Raw genomic sequence first — 18,380 nt, 5'->3', positions numbered from 1 at the left:
GTAAATTAAAATTGGTTGTCAAACAAACATGCATCTGTATGATATTATTTTGTTAACTAGGTGTGTATCTTCGTTATAGTTTATTTATTTGTACTAAAAGTAGCTCATGACATTTGTTTTACCTTACACCGTCTGGTCACCCTTATAATGTAAAGCCTTCACAATGTCTCACCCTTTTCCTTCTGCTATTGTACTTCTTCTTTCTCTTTCTCACATCTTTTTTCCTTGCTGCTCTGTTATTGACTTAGCTTTTTATTACTTTCACATAGCGCATTACCAGTGTTTTCTTTGTTTGTAAGGATAACATAGAGGTTGGTAAGTCTCATTTTGAAATTCAGTTTGCGCTTTCTGCCAGTGAAGTCTAATTTGTTTTGGTCCATTGAGTTGATCAGTCATTAGTGAAGTTTTTGATGTGAGGGCTCCTGGTGAGTTTGTTATGGTTCTTGTGGAGCTGATGATGCAGCAGAGCCTCCTTGTTCTCAACAGCAGCACCTGGTTTCCATTCTGCGCGCACATGTAACACGCCGCTACACACATGATCTATAGATAGTACGCACTTGGTGATTTCACAAGACATGAAGAAAGAAACAATGAAGAAATGTCCGTGTTGTTTACAGGCAAATCGTTAAAACTGACTATATGAATTAGATGCAGAATGTTGATTACATGTGGTTTAAGTTACACATTGCACAATTTGTAAATGTATTTATTTGTTTTTCCGTTGACAGTTTTCTTTCCTATTGGGTTCGCGGCACTGAAGCAATTGCATGGTGATTTGGTAGTTTTATATACCGCGCAGACACCCTTCCTGTTGCAACCAGACACACACTGTGACAGTAATAAACAAGGTGGATGAAGCACAGCAATTTGCCCTTGGGCGTTGTTCGAACCAGCCGCCCTCTGGTTGGAGAGCAAATACTTAACCCGTTGCAGTACTGTTCCTGGCCCAATATGCAGCATTGTTTAAAAAGGAAAATGCTACAGACACACATTAATCAACACAAGACTGCTCCCATTACCAGCTTTGAATAACAAGTAACTAATGGCAGCAACATGCTCATTATTATTGTCAGATTTGCCTCATTTATCACATTGATATGGATTCATGATGTGTCTGTAGTACATATTTCCAAATGTATAAACAGAATCAGAACTGCTTCACTGAATACATCACAGATCTGTCACTCTGGCCTCATAACTCACTGCTGTCTTTCACCTGCGGGCTGTTTGCACAGGTCCAGGTTGCCCCCCGTTCTTAACCCCCTTTTCCTGTCTTTTACAAAACATTTATTTTACACTAAGGGCATACGTGCAGTGGCATGTGCTGCTGTAAATCACTTTTTTCACTCACTACTCTACCCTTTTTCTTTAACCCTAATAACTTAAACCAGGGGATGGAGTTGTCGAGGATAAATGACCCGTTGATGTCTCAGCTTAAAGGGACAGTATGTAGCCTATAGTCTTACCGTTTTAAACCTGGCATGTTTTTTTACCTAAATGTGCAGGGAGAGGACACATCAAGTTTTTCTCAGTAAATGTGAAGGTCATGTCTCATGTGAAAGATCAGAACCTCCAGAGTCCACTCACTGAGCTGCAGAGGCTGCACTAGCACTGATTAATGACCAGATCAGATCAGATCTCCAGATCAGAGAGGACTTTTTAGGTTTAAACCAACTGGATTTCAGCATTTCAGAAACCCTTTAGCTCTGCTGCCATTAGAACTAATCTCCACATCTAAGTGCAATGATTTTACAGTATTTTTTAATGTTCAGGGCATTAAAAATAGCAACCCTGCAGCCACCTAGACACCTATCTCCACTCGCTGACATAGTTAACATGTCACTTCAGTCTGGAACTTTCCCAAGAGCTTTGAAAACTGGTTTTCAAGCCTCTCCTAAACAGCAGTGCCACAATTACTGACCCATGTCAAATCTGTGTTTTTAGGCTTTTTCCTTGAAAAAGTTGTTTACCAACAGCAAATTTATTTTCTCCAAATGAACAACTCCTTTGATGTTTTCCAGTCGGGTTTTAGACCCCACCACAGCACTGAGACTGCTCTTATCAAGATGATAAATGACATCCACCTGAACACCGATGCAGGCAAAGTCTCTTGATCCTGATAAATCTGAGAGCTGCTTTTGACACTGTGGATCAGAGACTAAAGGGCTGGGTGGGCATCTGCACTAAACTGGTTAAAATCCGATCTAAAAGACAGGGAGTACTTTGTTGAAACTGTAAAATATGTCTCGGTTAAAATGGCCCTGACCTGTGAGGTGCCCCAGGGGTCAATCCTGGGACCCCTTTTGTTGAATCTCTAACAGGAGCATGGAGAGAGGACGTGAATATGGACCAGTGTATTCACTCTGCCACTGCATTCAACAGATCAGTGCACTACATTATAATTAATATCCATAATGCATTTTTTTAAGTCCAAGAACCACATTTAAACACAAGATTCTGCTAAATGTTTTAATAACATTGCGGTTTATAAAGTTTCAGAAACAGATTTCATATAAAGCCTTGTGGGCATGATTAAGATTTCAGACTTTAATTTATTTATTTTCCGAAAAAGTCTATGGAAAAAAATTAACGGTAAATTTAGCAGGGGGTGGGCGGCAATGTTCCCTCCAATTTTTCACGAGTCTGAGCAAACACACAAACTCCCTGAGCGTCCCATGGACCAGTGTGAGCGACATCAGACGTGCGCACTGTGGTCATGCTGCATCACATCCATCCAAGTTAAATGGTTTATTAAAAGAATCAAATTACCACATTTACATTTCTGTTATAAGACTTTTAATTAAGTTCTTTAGCCACTTATACAATGAAAATGACAAAAATCTTGCTCATGACCTGTGTAGTATGTTAATGCTATTGGAAGTACAAGACAACTGTAAACTCCAATGTTGAAAACACACTTAACATTTTTATTATAATGTTCTAACTTGTATATTGTACTTGCCATTGTGTGAAGCTTTTGCTTGATTTTTTACAACTCATAAACTAGTGACAGTTAATGACCAACACACACTGAGAGGAATCTGTATCTGCACAGCTGCTCTATTACTGTACATTTACATATATCAAAACACAATATATAATGTGTATTTGGATATAAAATATAGTCAAAACGAGTGGTATGGGTCAAAATAAATATAAATTTACAAACCACACACTGCAAACAGTGAACAAACACACACTGGAAACTAAAAATACACTGTAGATGATACACGTGATATATTTGACCCACAATTAAGTCAATAGCAGAATAAACCACACTTACCGATCAGGAACAGCATCCAGTCCATCAGCACATCAGGTCCTCTGCTCCTGAGTCCATCATGATCTTCACTCGGTTCCACGAGTCGCTCCGGGTCCAGATGCCTCTAGTTTAACTTGTACAAACATCCACAGTGTCCTCGGTCCGTACTTCCTTTGTTTTGTCCGTTTCGTCATGTTTAAAACGCAAAACTGCTACAAAACAGTGCGTAACAGTGCGCCCGAGGGCGGGCCGTCGGAACGTTAGCATCATTAGCATCATTAGCGAGTTTTCACTCCACATCAGCCACATCGGCTAAAACTCTGATAGTGGCCCATGAGTCTGTCAATGACGTGGATAAACTGCGCAGATCCGTCTGTGAATCACATAATTGTCTGGAGCAGCTCGTCCTGGTCACACTCACTGACTCACATTGAAAAATAGCGCAGAATGAATTGTTGTGTGTTTATTATTTTCAATTCCGGTTCGAATTTTTTGTGCGCAGCGCAGATTTTCTGTGCGCAGAGACCGTGTCAGCAGTGCGCCACTGCGCACGCGCGCAGTTTAGCGGGACAGTGGTGGGCGGTCACTGTTCAGCTCCACGAGAGACTCATTCTGTTTTCTGATTGGATAATCGTCTTGAGAACTTAACACAATTATAAAATCAATACATGAGACATCACGCCAAATATTTTTGTAATTAATAAATCAGCGTTTGAATTGTTATTAGTAAAAGTTACATTTGATTTGAACATGTTTACTTCAGGTTTATGACATTTTTCATGCTACATAATGCATAACGCTGCTGCTGAAAGTAGGTGTATGTCTGGACATTGTGGAGGAAATCTTTTCATTTCCTGGTCTGAACTCTTAGAGACCAGACACCTGTCTCTGGAATAAACATTACGGTCTTTCTTCTATCGGGGTGGACAGGAAATCGAGAGTTGTGTTTCAAAATTGTGGACGCAACAAAAGAATTCATTTAAGTTCCAAGATGTTACGGTAATGTCCCTGTCCCTGAAACCAGGTCAGTGTTCCAGTATATCATCTGAGTATCTTCACTTTAGCACATGTACCCTGGGCCCACACAGACGACATTCATGTCAAATAATAATAGGCTACAATTTCTCCCCAAATAAAAGACCCACCAGAATAAGGATCATTTAAGTTTAGAAAAGTATTGCGTAACAGCAGCACATTTATTAGATTATATTTTGGAGCACATAAATGCAGTATTACCTCATTCAGGATATTTCAACATATTTTTGGTGGGTAATATGAAATTTGAATATTGTGGCATAATTTGAGTGAGCACTGCAGCTGCCGTTAGCACCAAGAGCAGCTTAATGTGGAGCACATCTAAAAAAACAGAATTTAAAACTGCCTAAAACAGGTTAGTTAAGGCACAATTGTGAAGTATTTTGTCTTATTTCAGTTCAACAGTTGTATTGTCACAAATTGTCTCATTAATGTGTTTTGATTTAAATGTTTATAGATTAGAAGATTGTTGAAACTAGAGATAGACTGACATTTGCACTTTTTACTATCGGCACTGAACAAAATGTTACAATAAAACAAGTGGATATCTAACCTCTGTTTCTATTTCATGTATTCTGTTTTTGTTTACATTATAGACAGAAACTGAGGGTTTACAAATTTCAAATCATATATTTTGGGTGAAATGATCAAAAGCGGCTCCTCAGGTTGTGAAACTGATGTATCGGTCAATATCGGCTTATCTCCACTTGATACGATGAAACTCTCGAGACATAAACTGTGCCTCAAAAATGCATATATTTATAATGAGAGCTCTGAGGGTGTGGCGGACTCGCTGTATAGGCTTGCAAAACCCTAATCTGCATCAGCACCTTGGAGCATTGTTCCTGTATAAATGATTTAGGACCTTATCACAGTGTGAGGTGTGTAGTGAAGCTGTAAAAGCCACAGAGTGAATGCATACAGCTGGTGTGAGGGAGGGAGGGGGCAGCAGCTGGATAATCGGTCTGAGAATGAACTCACACTTTACACATGGCAAAGTCATCACTGTAGTATTGTCTGCTGTGGCTTGGCAGGGGGTATCACCAGTAAAATACTAAGAAATTCAGATGAGACAGACAAACCGCACTGTTGTTTTAGAAAGTAATAGTTGACATGGATTTTAATGTTGAGTTAAAGTACTCTGAAATATGTATTATAAGCAGTCTTGAGAAGAAATATTTCTCTAAGAATAACATAGGTTTGTGCTACCTTATCCACAAGGCCGCTCTGAGTGATTTTACAGAACGATGTGAAGGGAACGAAGTAAAGGGATCGCAGCAAAATCATACTGGTCTCATTCATTTCCTGCATTTTTCTTTGGCTGAATATTAAGACGCTTCTCAGGTTTGTTTACTTTTCACGTCTGTTTTGCTACGAGTTTTCTGGATTCTAATTCGATTTTTTACATATATTGAATGTATAATTCGTATACTAGGTTAGATGATGTCAAAGAATTGAACAGCGTTATCCACCATGACACACCACACTGGCTCAAGAGTGTGTGGTTTAAATTTCCAGGATGTGGGTCCAGTTAAAAAGCCTCTGCTGTAGTTACAGTCTGTCTAATACATGACATGAAGCACATTCAAGCACATTTAAAACTGTAATTTGGAGGTTCTTGTTTTACAGCACGTTGTTGGCTGTGTGAGTGTGGTAATGTTTGATAGTTTATGTCACTGACCATCAGACTGGCAGTCATTTCACTACTACATGGTACTTCAAAACAGACAACTTTGTGTGTTTTATATGTAACAGGAAAGAGTCTGTGACCTACTAGACCAGGACATGAACTATATACGCACTGAGCTGAGGCGGCCCAAGCTGTGATTTACTACTACCAAAGACAAGAGTATATAATAATGTCAATAAAAGTCAGCCTGTTGTATCTGTATATAAGTATTACTATAACTAATACATAATACATATAGCATACTGTCAACACATAACTCAAATACGCAAATAGGAGTTTGATTTCAGATTTGAGTGCTAATCTATGTTTATGCTACACTATGTCTAAAAGGTTTTGCTTCATTGTGGAATCAGAATTACATGTTGTTTGTAATGAAATAAACAGAGACTGGCTCTATTGTTTGAGCGTGGTGCATATCAGTCTGAAAATAGTTTGGAAATAGTGTCAGAGACATTTGGGGTTTGGTTTATCTTTGAGCCAGACGCTACTTTCACTGACCTCATCAACCGCTGTGATGTCACCCCGCTCAGGTCTGCCTGCAAACTCACGTGGTCCATTTGGATTTGTGCATCATTCATAACATCTGGACCTTTGCATGGTCAGACTCTCCAGATTGATCATTCTGAGCAGAGCCAAAAGACCACTCTCAGGAGACGAATATAGTTTTGAAAAGCATTATGAGATCACCACAAGACAAAGAAACTTCCCAGGGCCATTTTGAGACAGTTTAAAGCCTGGATAAATATAGATGGTTGAGTCAGAAAGGTTCTACACATCTATGTCCAACTTAAACATACAAATCAAAGTAATCAAAATTCACTCTGTTTGCAATTAGCACAACTTTGATGACAATATAAAATGTGTGTGCCAACTAAAGTCAGATACAAACGTAGCTCCACTTCTCTACCTAACACAGAGTTCATTCACTCTCTGAACAGTATTTAAAGATGCAAGTGACAAGTGGAAAGGGGAAATGCAAACACCATTAACACTTTGTCTTTCAGCCAAATGTTTTGGAAGCAGACGTTGACAGAGGCGCTGTGAGCCCGTCTGTCTGAAGCTCTACTGGTCGCTTAACGTGCCTTGTTAACACCGGGCCACAGCTCTCATTTCCTGACTGTGCTGAGCGACAAAGGGGAGAAGGAAAAAAGGGGGCTGGGGATAAGGTATGCTTACGTGAGAAAGGTGTCACACAGCACAATTACTCTACTTATGTACTTTTACCTTGGGTTGAAACTTGTAAAATGGCTTTATGGCTCTATTCAGCTCTGTTCAGAAGATTTGTTTTTCAGGAAAGTGAAGGGCCGATGTGTTACAGCAAATTCCACAGAATATCAGAAAGACTGCTGTGGTTTACCTGAACACAGCAGTCACACTTAGTCATACAGTAGTGCAGTCCTACTTCTCACTCATTTTTTTTATGACTTTAACAGTTTCCATGCTTTCAACAGTTGCATAAAGCCTGGTGTCAAATAATAGGCATAAGGAGCCTGTGCAGGGGCTTGTTCCCAGGTCACTCCTACTCAGCATGAGGCTGTCTCGGGAAGCTTTAAAGGCACGTTCTGGCATGATGCTCCTCCCCTACAGAAGACTGTTCAAATCCACTCTTAATTCCCAGGCTTATGATGAAGGTTCGGTCCTGTTCTTGATTGGGAAGGACGACAGGAACACCAGTAATCCCCCAGGAAACTTCCACTCACTGCATTGGACCCGTTAAAGTTGGGCAACATGGGTTTGTGGACAGGCCTGATTCTAGCTACACATCTGCTCCTGAAACTATGCATGCAAGTGGAGGCACAGTTTTTGGGTAAGTCAGAATGTTACTCTTTATCTTATACAATTAGGCATAGCTTGCAATAGTTTAGAAACTCTTGCAGAAATAAATGTGTATCTGTATCACTGTTTGGCATTGTGTAGTTTGAGATCAGTCTTAATCCCAATATGTACATGAACAATTTTAAAATAACTGTGGAGAAAAAGCATAATGCTATACTTTTACATTTATTTATTTAAGTAACATGTCAAATGATGTGTAATCCAATAGAAAACTCCAATATAAAGCTGTAAAAATGTAAATTAAATCATCGCCAGTGTGATGAGGGAGATGGTGTTTTGACCCAGCAAAATGAAAACATCCAGACAGCTCCATCTCAGTGGGGTTCGTTATTAAAAGTTGCTCAATATTTTGGTGTACGGACGTCACTTTTGAAAGAACATCCTCATCAACTGACCTGGGAAAGAATATAGAAACAGGCTAAATGAAACACAGCCTTTAACTACATAAAGGGGCTGTGTGAACTTTTATAATTTTGCACAAAAAAAAAGATCCAATTTCTTTTATGAGCCCTGAAAAAAGAGGTTCGTTGAGGGATACCAGGGATCCTCAGGCCTTTACTGGATGAAAAGGATTAGTGATAGTGAATTAACATTTATGTGAACTTACGTTTGCGCAAATATTGGAGCGATTGAAAAACCTTTGAGTAAATTCTCTTTTATTTCAAGTCAAATTGCAAACTAACTGCTTTCTGTGCAAATCTTGACCTATATTCTGTGATGACTCTGACTCTTTTGTATTCTGTGATTATAGGCATTTCCATTCGTGCATATTTATCATAAAAAAGTGTTTGGCACGACTATCTATCTTCCCTCTCATCACAGTCTGTTGATTTTTAAATTGGTTTGGAAATGGATTCTTAATTTGTTCCAGAGCAGTGGGGTTTGTACTTAACATGAAGTGTCTAAATTGGTGAAAGTGTTGTTGACAGGAGTGTGTAGACAGGCATTAGTTCATTTAAGTGCTATGTTTTACAGCCTTGTGTTGTGTTGAATTACACCATATGTCACATTAAGCACCATAGAAAGCCTGCAGACCAGAGACAAAGGAAAGAAAAAAAAGACCTCATCTGGGAATTATGCTTTGGAGTCTTAGATAACAACAGCCAATTTCTTGCAGCATTTGGGAGCAATTTGGTTTTCCTTCTAACACTGGTAGTCAGTAACTCCTTTAAGTGTACTTGTGCATTCTTGGTGTGTCCAAAGTGCACGGAAAATTCACTTCACATATTTCAGTGGAAGGTCCAGATCCCAGGTCACTTCATTAAAGAAGACTTGAATGAGCTGCAACTCTCACTGGCATTTCCCTCCTACTGCTACTTTTGTCAGGAGTTGTCCTCGTAGCCAATGATAATAATTAGCTGAAAATAGTGTTGCACGCTTATCTAGAGTTTCTCCAGTCGATTTTCTTCCCACATCAGTGTCATTTCTGTGTGCCAAGTCCGTCTGCCAAGTTTACTCTAACAGATTGACACACACATCATTGTCTCCTTGTTCATGCAGCGTGTGTTTACTATCAGATTGCCTTGTAAATATTAATACCTCTCTCTTTTGCACAGTGTATGATCTGCTCACATCTCCAGACTGCCTGCCAGACCTGCTGCAGGGCGGTTTGGCTGAACAAGGGGTCAATGAAGCATTCATTCTCACCTCCTTCAAGCTGCAGCCCAAGACTGGCACCACTGTATTCAGCCTGTTCAACCCCAGAGACAACAGCAAATACTTTGAGTTCACTGTGATGGGTAAACTTAACAGAGGTAAGTACTGGCATAATGACATTCAAGTCAAGAAAAACATCTAAACTTAGATCATCATTAAACTGTGATTGTATTGTCCTGTTGTCCTCTTCTTCCTCTGCTCTTCATCAAAGGCGTGTTGCGTTACTTGCGGAGTGACAAGCGAATGAGCTCAGTGACCTTCAATAACCTGGTGTTGGCTGACGGCCAGGTGCACAAGCTGCTGTTCCACCTGAAGGGGCTGCAGCAGCAGGGTCAGGTGGGCCTTGAGCTTCACCTGGACTGTCGACTGGTGGAGACCATCACGGACCTGCCTGCCGTCTTCCAGGGGCTCCCACCGGGCTACGGCACTGTGGACCTCAAGACTATGCAGCCCAGAGACCAGGTCAAACATCTGTGATGTATTTACACTCAATAGTGAAGCAGTGCCCACACACAGACTGACAATCTGTTTGAACCACAGGAAGTTTTAGAGGAACTCAAGCTGGTTGTTGGTGATACATTTGAGAATGTGGCTTCTTTACAAGGATGCCATTTTCAACAAAGAGACGCGGTTCAGACTTTGGGTAAGAGTGTTTTAGTTATATTGTATCCAAATCTGTCAAAGATAAATAATATACTGGCATGCTATGAAGACATCAACAAGTGTAAAAAGCTTAAAAATGTTTTCCCTGTAGGGGTTAATACAAAGCAGCTGTCCAATCAAATGCTGGAGTTAACAAAGGTGATAAATGAACTAAAGGATGTCCTCATTCAGCAGGTAAAACTACTTTTCTCTGAAGCCACTTAAACCCTGTCCATGCAGCTAATAAATACTCAAACATATGAATGTGAAATGTCTGTTTCCTCCAGGTTAAGGAAACTTCATTTCTAAGAAACACCATTTCAGAGTGCCAGGCTTGTGGTAAGAAAAGACACATAATTCTGTTCTATCAAAGGTGTACAGTATATTTATAAACTGTCAAATGCCTTAAAATGTCGTCCATAACAGGAAATAGTCATGTGACTTAAACTCATAAATACCATTCTTGTGTGTTAATGGTTTTATTTTAATGGATGTCATTATGTGCACCAGGACTCGGTGGTACGGAGGTGGTGAAACCTAGATGTGGTCCAGGTGTGTGTTTCCGTGACGACATGTGCATAGAGACAGCGGATGGAGTGGAGTGTGGCCCGTGTCCTGATGGATACACTGGAGACGGCTTCAACTGTGATGATGTGGATGAGGTCAGTGCTAGACTGTGGCCTGCAACTGAAGCCATTACAACATACCACTGGCATTTAGACCATAAACCTTTAGATTTTATTACTAGCACTGGGTTTATTGGTGGCCTGTCGTTAATACGTTAAATAGCTGTATAAAGGGAAATTTGAAATTGGATGTCTTAACCAATTACTAATTACACCTATTAAACCCTCCTGAGCTGCCTCCATCTCTCCAGTCACCCCAAGTAAATATTCACATAAATGTATTGACACACTGAGTCAGGAAGGGTCATGGTTAATAGAGAGTGGGAGAGTGAAGAAAATAATCCTAGTTTTCAGTTCACATAAGGTCAAATTGAGCCTTAGGCATTTAATGACTACGCCTCACACACAAAAATGCTCCCCTTCTGCAACTCACTTGAGTCGTCATTTGTTTATTCTTCACCGCAACTAGTATTTGGCATTTTGTGGCTTTTTTTCTCTCTTTAAGGATGAGTGCTTATGAACAGTGTTCAGAGAGCTGAAAGTTTTTGAATGAGAACCAAATGCATGTGTGTAACTTAAAAGAAGCCCTTGTTTGTTTTAGTGCCAGTTCAGCCCTTGCTTCCCTGGAGTAAAGTGTGTGAACACAGCCCCAGGTTTCCGCTGTGATGCCTGTCCACTGGGTTACTCCGGACATGAGCTGGAAGGAGTGGGCATTTTGTTTGCCCAAACCAACAAACAGGTCAATGCTGAATCAAATGTCTTTTTTTTACTTAAAAATATTGTGGTAATAATGACCTATTATGTGTAATATAGGTCTGTAATGACATTGATGAATGTAAAGGACCTGAAAATGGAGGCTGCGCGGAAAATTCACACTGCCACAACACTCAAGTAAGATCAAAATCTTATCAGTGAACTACTGTTCATGTTTCAGGATCTATGAATCTTTTTTTATGTTTACATGTTTTGAATGTTTTAACCTGCTCAGGGCTCGTACCACTGCGGCACTTGTAAAACTGGCTTCACTGGAGATCAAGTAAAAGGCTGTAAACCTGTGGTCAGCTGCGGTAACAGCCTCACAAACCCATGTGATGTGAATGCACAGTGTAGTGTAGAGAGAGATGGATCCATATCCTGTCAGGTAGGTACTCAACCCCCAAAAAAAGTTCTATAGAGACAAAGATCAACGCACCTCTGCAGCTGGTGAAATGTTTCTTGCTCTGTCAGTGTGGAATTGGCTGGGCCGGTAATGGATACCTTTGCGGGAAGGATACTGACATTGATGGATACCCAGACGAAAAACTTAAATGCAAGGATTCAACCTGTAGAAAGGTAACCATGTTTTTTACGATTGATGTAGGTGCAGGTTTGAAGAAAAGACTCAGGCCTTGACCATTCTCTCTTTTTCAGGATAACTGTATCTTTGTTCCCAACTCCGGCCAAGAAGACGCTGATAAGGACGGCCTGGGAGATGCCTGTGATAATGACGCAGATGGAGATGGAATTTTAAATGAGCAGGTTGGTGGGATTAAAGTTTTTGTTTTCTGAGTGGCTGATTTGTGTCGTAACTCACATAGGATAAAACAACAAAAACACAAAATGCACTTGTATTGTTTTATTTCAGGACAACTGTTGGCTAAAGCCCAATGTGGACCAGAAGAACAGTGACAAGGACAACCACGGAGACGCTTGTGATAACTGTGTGCGTGTGGAGAACCCAGACCAGAGAGACACGGACGGTGACGGCAGAGGGGACGCGTGTGATGATGACATGGATGGGGATGGTAGGCATTACATCACATTGGCCTTATATAACAAGTGACATATTTCTTAATAAACCCTTCATGTGGTTTAGTATCCAAAACATGCATTCATCCTTTCTGTTTTCCTTGACAGCAAACTTCCTATATGCTTTTTATGCCTTTAAGACACATATTTTCATTTAAAGCTGTCAATATAATTCTGGAAATAACACTATGTGACCGGAGAGCAAATGCTTTCTTTGATCATTCTCCAGTGAGATTGCACTTCAAGTCATCACAGGCAGAAGAAGAAACGTCTCTTTCCTCTATATATATATTCCTGCCACTTGACCTTTCTGCATTCATGGTCCTACTGCTGCTGCCTGCAAGGAATGAAGATGTGTGGAAGTGAAAAATAGCATTCAAAGCCAAGGAAAATGCAACAGTGTCTCCTAGTGGCACCAATATGAATAACACACATTGGATTCAGCCTGTTTTTGTGTGACTGTGTAGTAGGGTGACCACCAGTCTCTCTTATGGTTGTATTGTCCCTCATCCCACTTATTTTAAAGCCGAGAGCTGAGTCCTTTCGTTCACATTTCATCGTTCTACTATTTACACTTAGAGCTTTACCCAGTGAGCGATCATTGTTGTTGCCTGATATAGTTATAATCATTTTTTTGGATACTTGAAGGACTGAAAAACTTCTTGGACAACTGTCAGCGAGTGCCCAACACAGATCAACTGGACCGTGATGGAGATGGTGTCGGAGATGCATGTGACAGTTGCCCAGACATCCCCAACCCCAACCAGGTCTGCCCCTCTGGTCCGCACAGCAGCAAAAAAAAAAAGATGTACAAAATGGACTTTTATGACCTTATTGTGTGATTTCAGTCTGATATCGATAACGACTTGGTGGGAGACTCGTGCGACACCAACCAAGACAGGTAGATTCTGTTCATTTTTTGCTTATTTTTCCTCACCCCAAACTGTAATTAGTGCTAATGTCATGCCATTCTGTTACGCAGCGATGGAGATGGGCACCAGGATAGCAAGGATAATTGCCCGCTCGTCATCAATAGCTCGCAGCTGGACACTGACAAAGACGGTCTGGGAGACGAGTGTGACGATGACGACGACAATGATGGGATCCCGGATCTTATTCCACCGGGGCCTGACAACTGCCGCCTGGTCCCCAACCCTGAGCAGATTGATGATAACAGTGGGTATCATGAAACACATGTAAAGTAGGGCTTCTTTTGGATTATAAAAATGATAGTATTATGTTTTTGAAGGGTTTTAATGACAGAAATCTTTATATCTTTATTTAAAAATGTATCAAAGGCTACTCTAACAACAAATATTTCTCAAGCGGGAATAAAAATATCACTCTGAATACAATTTACCACAACTATTTTATGTTAAATCGTCACTTTTTATACAGCGTTTTCCACCTGCAAAGTGCCTTATATCAAGGAACTACTAACCCATTCACACATTCATACACGAGAGAGAGGGGAGTTAAGTATTCTCATGTGTAGAATTTAATCCCCAAGTTTCATACACTGGTCATATGAAAAGTCTTTAAAAAAAAACAAGAAATTAAGGCTTTTTTTGCCAGTGTCCTACATAAAAACCATAAGGAGTATCAAAGAAATGGCTGATTATTGAATTTCAAGTGTTTGTCTGACGCTTTAAGATACTAATAGACCCTTGGCCAGTTTGTGTCCCTCAGATCTTCTTCTTCTCCTTCACCAGCTTCACATTAACGATCATAACACTGATTTAGTCCCACATGTGCACATCCCTGATCACGACTGAGACTAAAAAGCTCCCTCCATAGGAACCCGGCTCACGTGGGTACAACCATAGACTGTATAAAGAAGGGAACTAAGGGAGTATGATGTCACCTGTAGTGTTCAAATGAAGCTTGTTCTACCAGTAACGTTTACATTGAGAGCGGGATTCGAACCACCAGCCTTTAAATCTGTAGACAAACGTGCTAAAAACTGACCTACCTTACCTCATATTTTGTTATTTTACTTGTGTAATAGTAAAATAAACTCGATATAGTTAATAATGATAAAAGTTTGTGGCTAAATCTGCCTGGTTTATTCTGTTTAAATTCAGCCAAAGCAATTTCTTTCTGAGTAAACATATCGACAACCGGCAACATTAAAGGGAGCCCATCAAACAGCAAAAGGCAGCAGCACCATTCCTTCAGTAAATTGTGTAACGGCTGCTTCGCCCTCCAGCAGCCTATTTCAGATGCTTTATATTCATGCTCTGCCGCTCTCTGGCTTCTGTACAGGGATATTAGTCTGTGGTGGAGTCTGTAGTCACTTCTACCATTTCTGTGAAGCTAATTTAAACATAAAATGGACACTATCTCAGCACTTTTGAGGATGCTAAACGAGGATGTGCTTGGGAAGGCTTTGTTTTGTCAAATAATATCATGTCTTTTTCTGTTTCCTGTTAGATGACGGCGTGGGAGATGTGTGCGAGTCCGATTTCGACCAGGATAAAGTGATCGATCGGATTGACAACTGCCCGGAGAATGCAGAGGTCACGCTCACTGACTTCAGAGCCTACCAGACGGTGGTTCTGGACCCCGAAGGAGATGCACAGATTGACCCTAACTGGGTTGTATTGAACCAGGTAAGATTATCAATAGGGCTCTCTACCTCTCTGTTCTCATTGATTATATGTGTCAATAGTACATGCTCCATACACAAGGGCATTGAAATACAAGGGGAAAGGTCAATGGGAAAGATAATGTGGGAGTTTTTTTTTATTATATCCCTACATTAATGAATTATTGTTATACAGGGAATGGAAATTGTGCAGACTATGAACAGCGACCCTGGACTCGCTGTCGGTACGATCTCCCACCTTCATTTATTTACAACAGAAGTTTGGTCGATTAACGTGAAACTTTTAAACGAAATACGTCGATTTCTGTTCACAGGCTACACTGCGTTCAGCGGAGTGGACTTCGAGGGGACGTTCCATGTGAACACAGTCACCGATGATGACTATGCCGGCTTCATCTTTGGCTATCAAGACTCGTCCTCCTTCTACGTGGTGATGTGGAAACAGACTGAGCAGACCTACTGGCAGGCCACGCCGTTCAGAGCAGTGGCAGAACCAGGGATCCAACTCAAAGTAAATAAAAGAAGGAACAACTGATTATTTATACCTTTTGACATATTTACCACATGTCAGCGGTTCTGCTCTCACATTTCTCAGGCTGTGAAGTCCAGAACGGGCCCAGGGGAGCATTTAAGAAATTCCTTATGGCACACGGGAGACACGAACGACCAGGTGCGGCTGCTCTGGAAAGACCCCCGGAATGTCGGCTGGAAGGATAAGGTGTCCTATCGCTGGTACCTGCAACATCGCCCACAAGTTGGATACATCAGGTAAAACAAATGGGGAAAAACACTGTGGATGCAAGTATAAGAAAGACAAATACTAGTTTAAAAGCTTCACGTGTGTGTTTTAGAGCGAGGTTTTATGAAGGAACTGAGTTAGTGGCTGATTCCGGTGTCACGATCGATACCACGATGAGAGGAGGAAGACTGGGAGTGTTCTGCTTCTCTCAAGAAAATATCATCTGGTCCAATCTGAAGTATCGCTGTAACGGTAAGGCGCTTCAGTTTTAGACACGTTCATTTTGACGGTGTCTGTAAATGAACCGTAAGTCACTCACCTGTCTTCACTTCTCAGACACGATCCCGGAGGATTTCCAGGAGTTCAGAGATCAGCACAATAACTCTTTTTGAAGAAAGGAAGAAGACGTCAAATGAATGAGAGCTTGGTTGTGTTTATACTTGTCTTGTTTGTGCGTTTGGCTTTATCTGTGAGCTGAAATCTGACAAAACGTGCAATTATTGTGCTGTAGGTTAACATAAAGTGGCATTACCTACGCTAAACCGGATTTGTACACTCTTTTATGGTTCTTATAAATCTGTAAGTTATGAGACAGTTCTTGTTCTGTGTCAATTACGTCCAAAACTTTTACGTTAAACTGGGAAGTTGTAAACATTGAATTTTTAAACAAACACTCAAAGTAACTTGTATTTTTTGTAATCATAAATTTGAACAAATAAAAGAAAATGACTGTAAATGTGTAAATGTCTTGATTTAAGCATAAAACTGGAATATGTTATATAGAAGTTAAAAGAACATGAAATTACACCGACACATCGTCAAATCAAATGGGTCAGTGTCAGTGGCTTGGAGGGAAAACTGATTATGCCAAACATAACGATAACTTTTCTGCAGAATACAGACTTTCCCATTCCGAGTTCTCATTTTTTTTGCATGTATTTGTATGTACACGCACTTTCAAAAGCATTTTTAATAATTCTGTGTTCTGTGACATGTTGCTTTGGATATCTGATGGATTCTTATGTTAGACACTTGTATATTTTCTTTTTGAGCAGAGGCTTGAGTCTTTGGCAGTGAGTCACGCGGGGCCCAGGTGCTGTGCTCTGTGCAGATAATGAGGGCCCCAGGTCAGCGGCCCTGAAGAGACAGCACAAATGTCAGCGTCAGACAGACACATCACAGACAGGAAAGTGCTTTACCAGAAAATTGCTCAACTGCTGCGTAGAAAAAAAAAAAAGCTTTTTAAGAGGTGAGTATGAAGATTCTCTGAAATATGTGTATATGAGACCAAACACACTTGTTGTTTTAATGCTGCTTTTCTCTCTAGGGTACGTTTAACCTTTTTATGCACTGTTTTTGTGTTATTGCTCTGTGTCACATTGTGTGTTCTGGTCTCCCCCCTGTGACGTCCCCTTTCAGCTTACATTACCACTTTGCACATGGCCTTCCTGCTTGTCCTCTCTCATCTCGCTCCTCATTTCCTCTGAGATCTCGGCCATCTGCAGGCTGCCTCTGTCTGTGATATCTAATAATTGCATGCAGCTATTAGAACATATTTGATACATAAAGGTGTAGGACTAACTTTTCTGCAAGGGGACTCAGCCACCTGTTTCCCTCATGTCTCATGTTTTGCTTAGAATGTTCCACAGTATGTCATTAAACTGATCTATATTGCATTATTCAATTACAGGTGCTTTTGTTGCAGGGGACAATACATTGAAAAACATGCATTCTCACTGAGAGCAGGTCCGCTGTCCACAGATTTGACCTGTAACTTGGTCTGGTGGTGTCAGTCTTGTGCCTGCGTCCATGGAGATACACCACTTTAATGCCATACTGTGGAACATTCTAGGCAAAGCAAATACTTCTTCATAGAGACAAGCAGACACTCCACCAGAAATGTTGCAGTGGACGTTTAACTTAAGAAAAAAAACAAGCACAGGGGCCAAGACAAGGTTCTTGTTTACCTGTTACTGTTTGACCTTTGACCCCATGCAGCTGCTTTGTTTATATAATCAGAAATATGTCCCTGCTCATGATAAACGGACTCACATGTACCGGTATATTGTATTGTTCACAGTATTTAAATAGCTTAACTGTATTATATGTGAACATTTTAAATATAGTTTTTGAAATATCTGTATCTAAACAGTGAATTACGCTTATGGTCCTTTCCACATTTCATTTTTAGCTGCATATACTATCAGGGCCGGCCTTAGCTTTCAGGGGGCCCTAAGCTGAATACATAGCTGCCCTCACCTCAGCCCGACTCAAAAATAAATGTAGCAGCAGCAGATATTTCGCTATTATAAGTTTAAAACAAATGTAATTGTTTCAGAGGGATAGTTTGACTACTGTAAACACTCAAGCCCTGTACCCAATAAAACTGCATATATTATATTATTTTCAATATAAATGTATGGGCTCTTGGGGACCTCTAATTTCCTCGGGGCCCTGAGCAGCTGCTTAGTCTGCTTATAGTCTGAGCCGGCCCTGTA

General features: G+C 40.6%; 2 protein-coding genes across 2 annotated transcripts in view; both read left to right on the top strand.

The window, feature by feature from the left end:
• The window catches only part of rpl37 (ribosomal protein L37), a 107,712-nt gene that overhangs the window by 31,226 nt on the left and 58,106 nt on the right, over positions 1–18,380 (top strand). The gene's annotated exons all lie outside the window — the stretch shown is intronic.
• thbs4b (thrombospondin 4b) lies at positions 7,554–16,610 on the top strand. The gene is made up of 22 exons (XM_033990117.2): positions 7,554–7,794; positions 9,380–9,577; positions 9,691–9,941; positions 10,020–10,122; positions 10,234–10,316; positions 10,409–10,460; positions 10,632–10,783; positions 11,349–11,486; positions 11,561–11,638; positions 11,736–11,888; positions 11,975–12,079; positions 12,158–12,265; positions 12,372–12,531; positions 13,184–13,302; positions 13,384–13,436; positions 13,518–13,711; positions 14,969–15,147; positions 15,319–15,367; positions 15,458–15,654; positions 15,739–15,911; positions 15,995–16,134; positions 16,219–16,610. The coding sequence occupies exons 1-22, from the start codon at positions 7,716–7,718 to the stop codon at positions 16,272–16,274; spliced, it is 2,820 nt and encodes a 939-aa protein (XP_033846008.1). The 5' UTR covers positions 7,554–7,715; the 3' UTR covers positions 16,275–16,610.

Source organism: Periophthalmus magnuspinnatus, chromosome 23, assembly GCF_009829125.3.
Source record: "Periophthalmus magnuspinnatus isolate fPerMag1 chromosome 23, fPerMag1.2.pri, whole genome shotgun sequence".
Classification (NCBI taxonomy): domain Eukaryota; kingdom Metazoa; phylum Chordata; class Actinopteri; order Gobiiformes; family Gobiidae; genus Periophthalmus; species Periophthalmus magnuspinnatus.
The sequence above is the reverse complement of the archived record's forward strand: the minus strand, read 5'-3'. Positions and strand labels throughout refer to the sequence as shown.

Bases quoted from the DNA above. Each gene is read 5' to 3' on its own strand.
- thbs4b (XM_033990117.2), top strand. From the start codon at position 7,716: ATGGGTTTGTGGACAGGCCTGATTCTAGCTACACATCTGCTCCTGAAA. The intron at 10,784-11,348 runs GTCAGTGCTAGA...TGTTTGTTTTAG, and splicing joins ACTGTGATGATGTGGATGAG to TGCCAGTTCAGCCCTTGCTT. The intron at 13,712-14,968 runs GTGGGTATCATG...GTTTCCTGTTAG, and splicing joins TGAGCAGATTGATGATAACA to ATGACGGCGTGGGAGATGTG.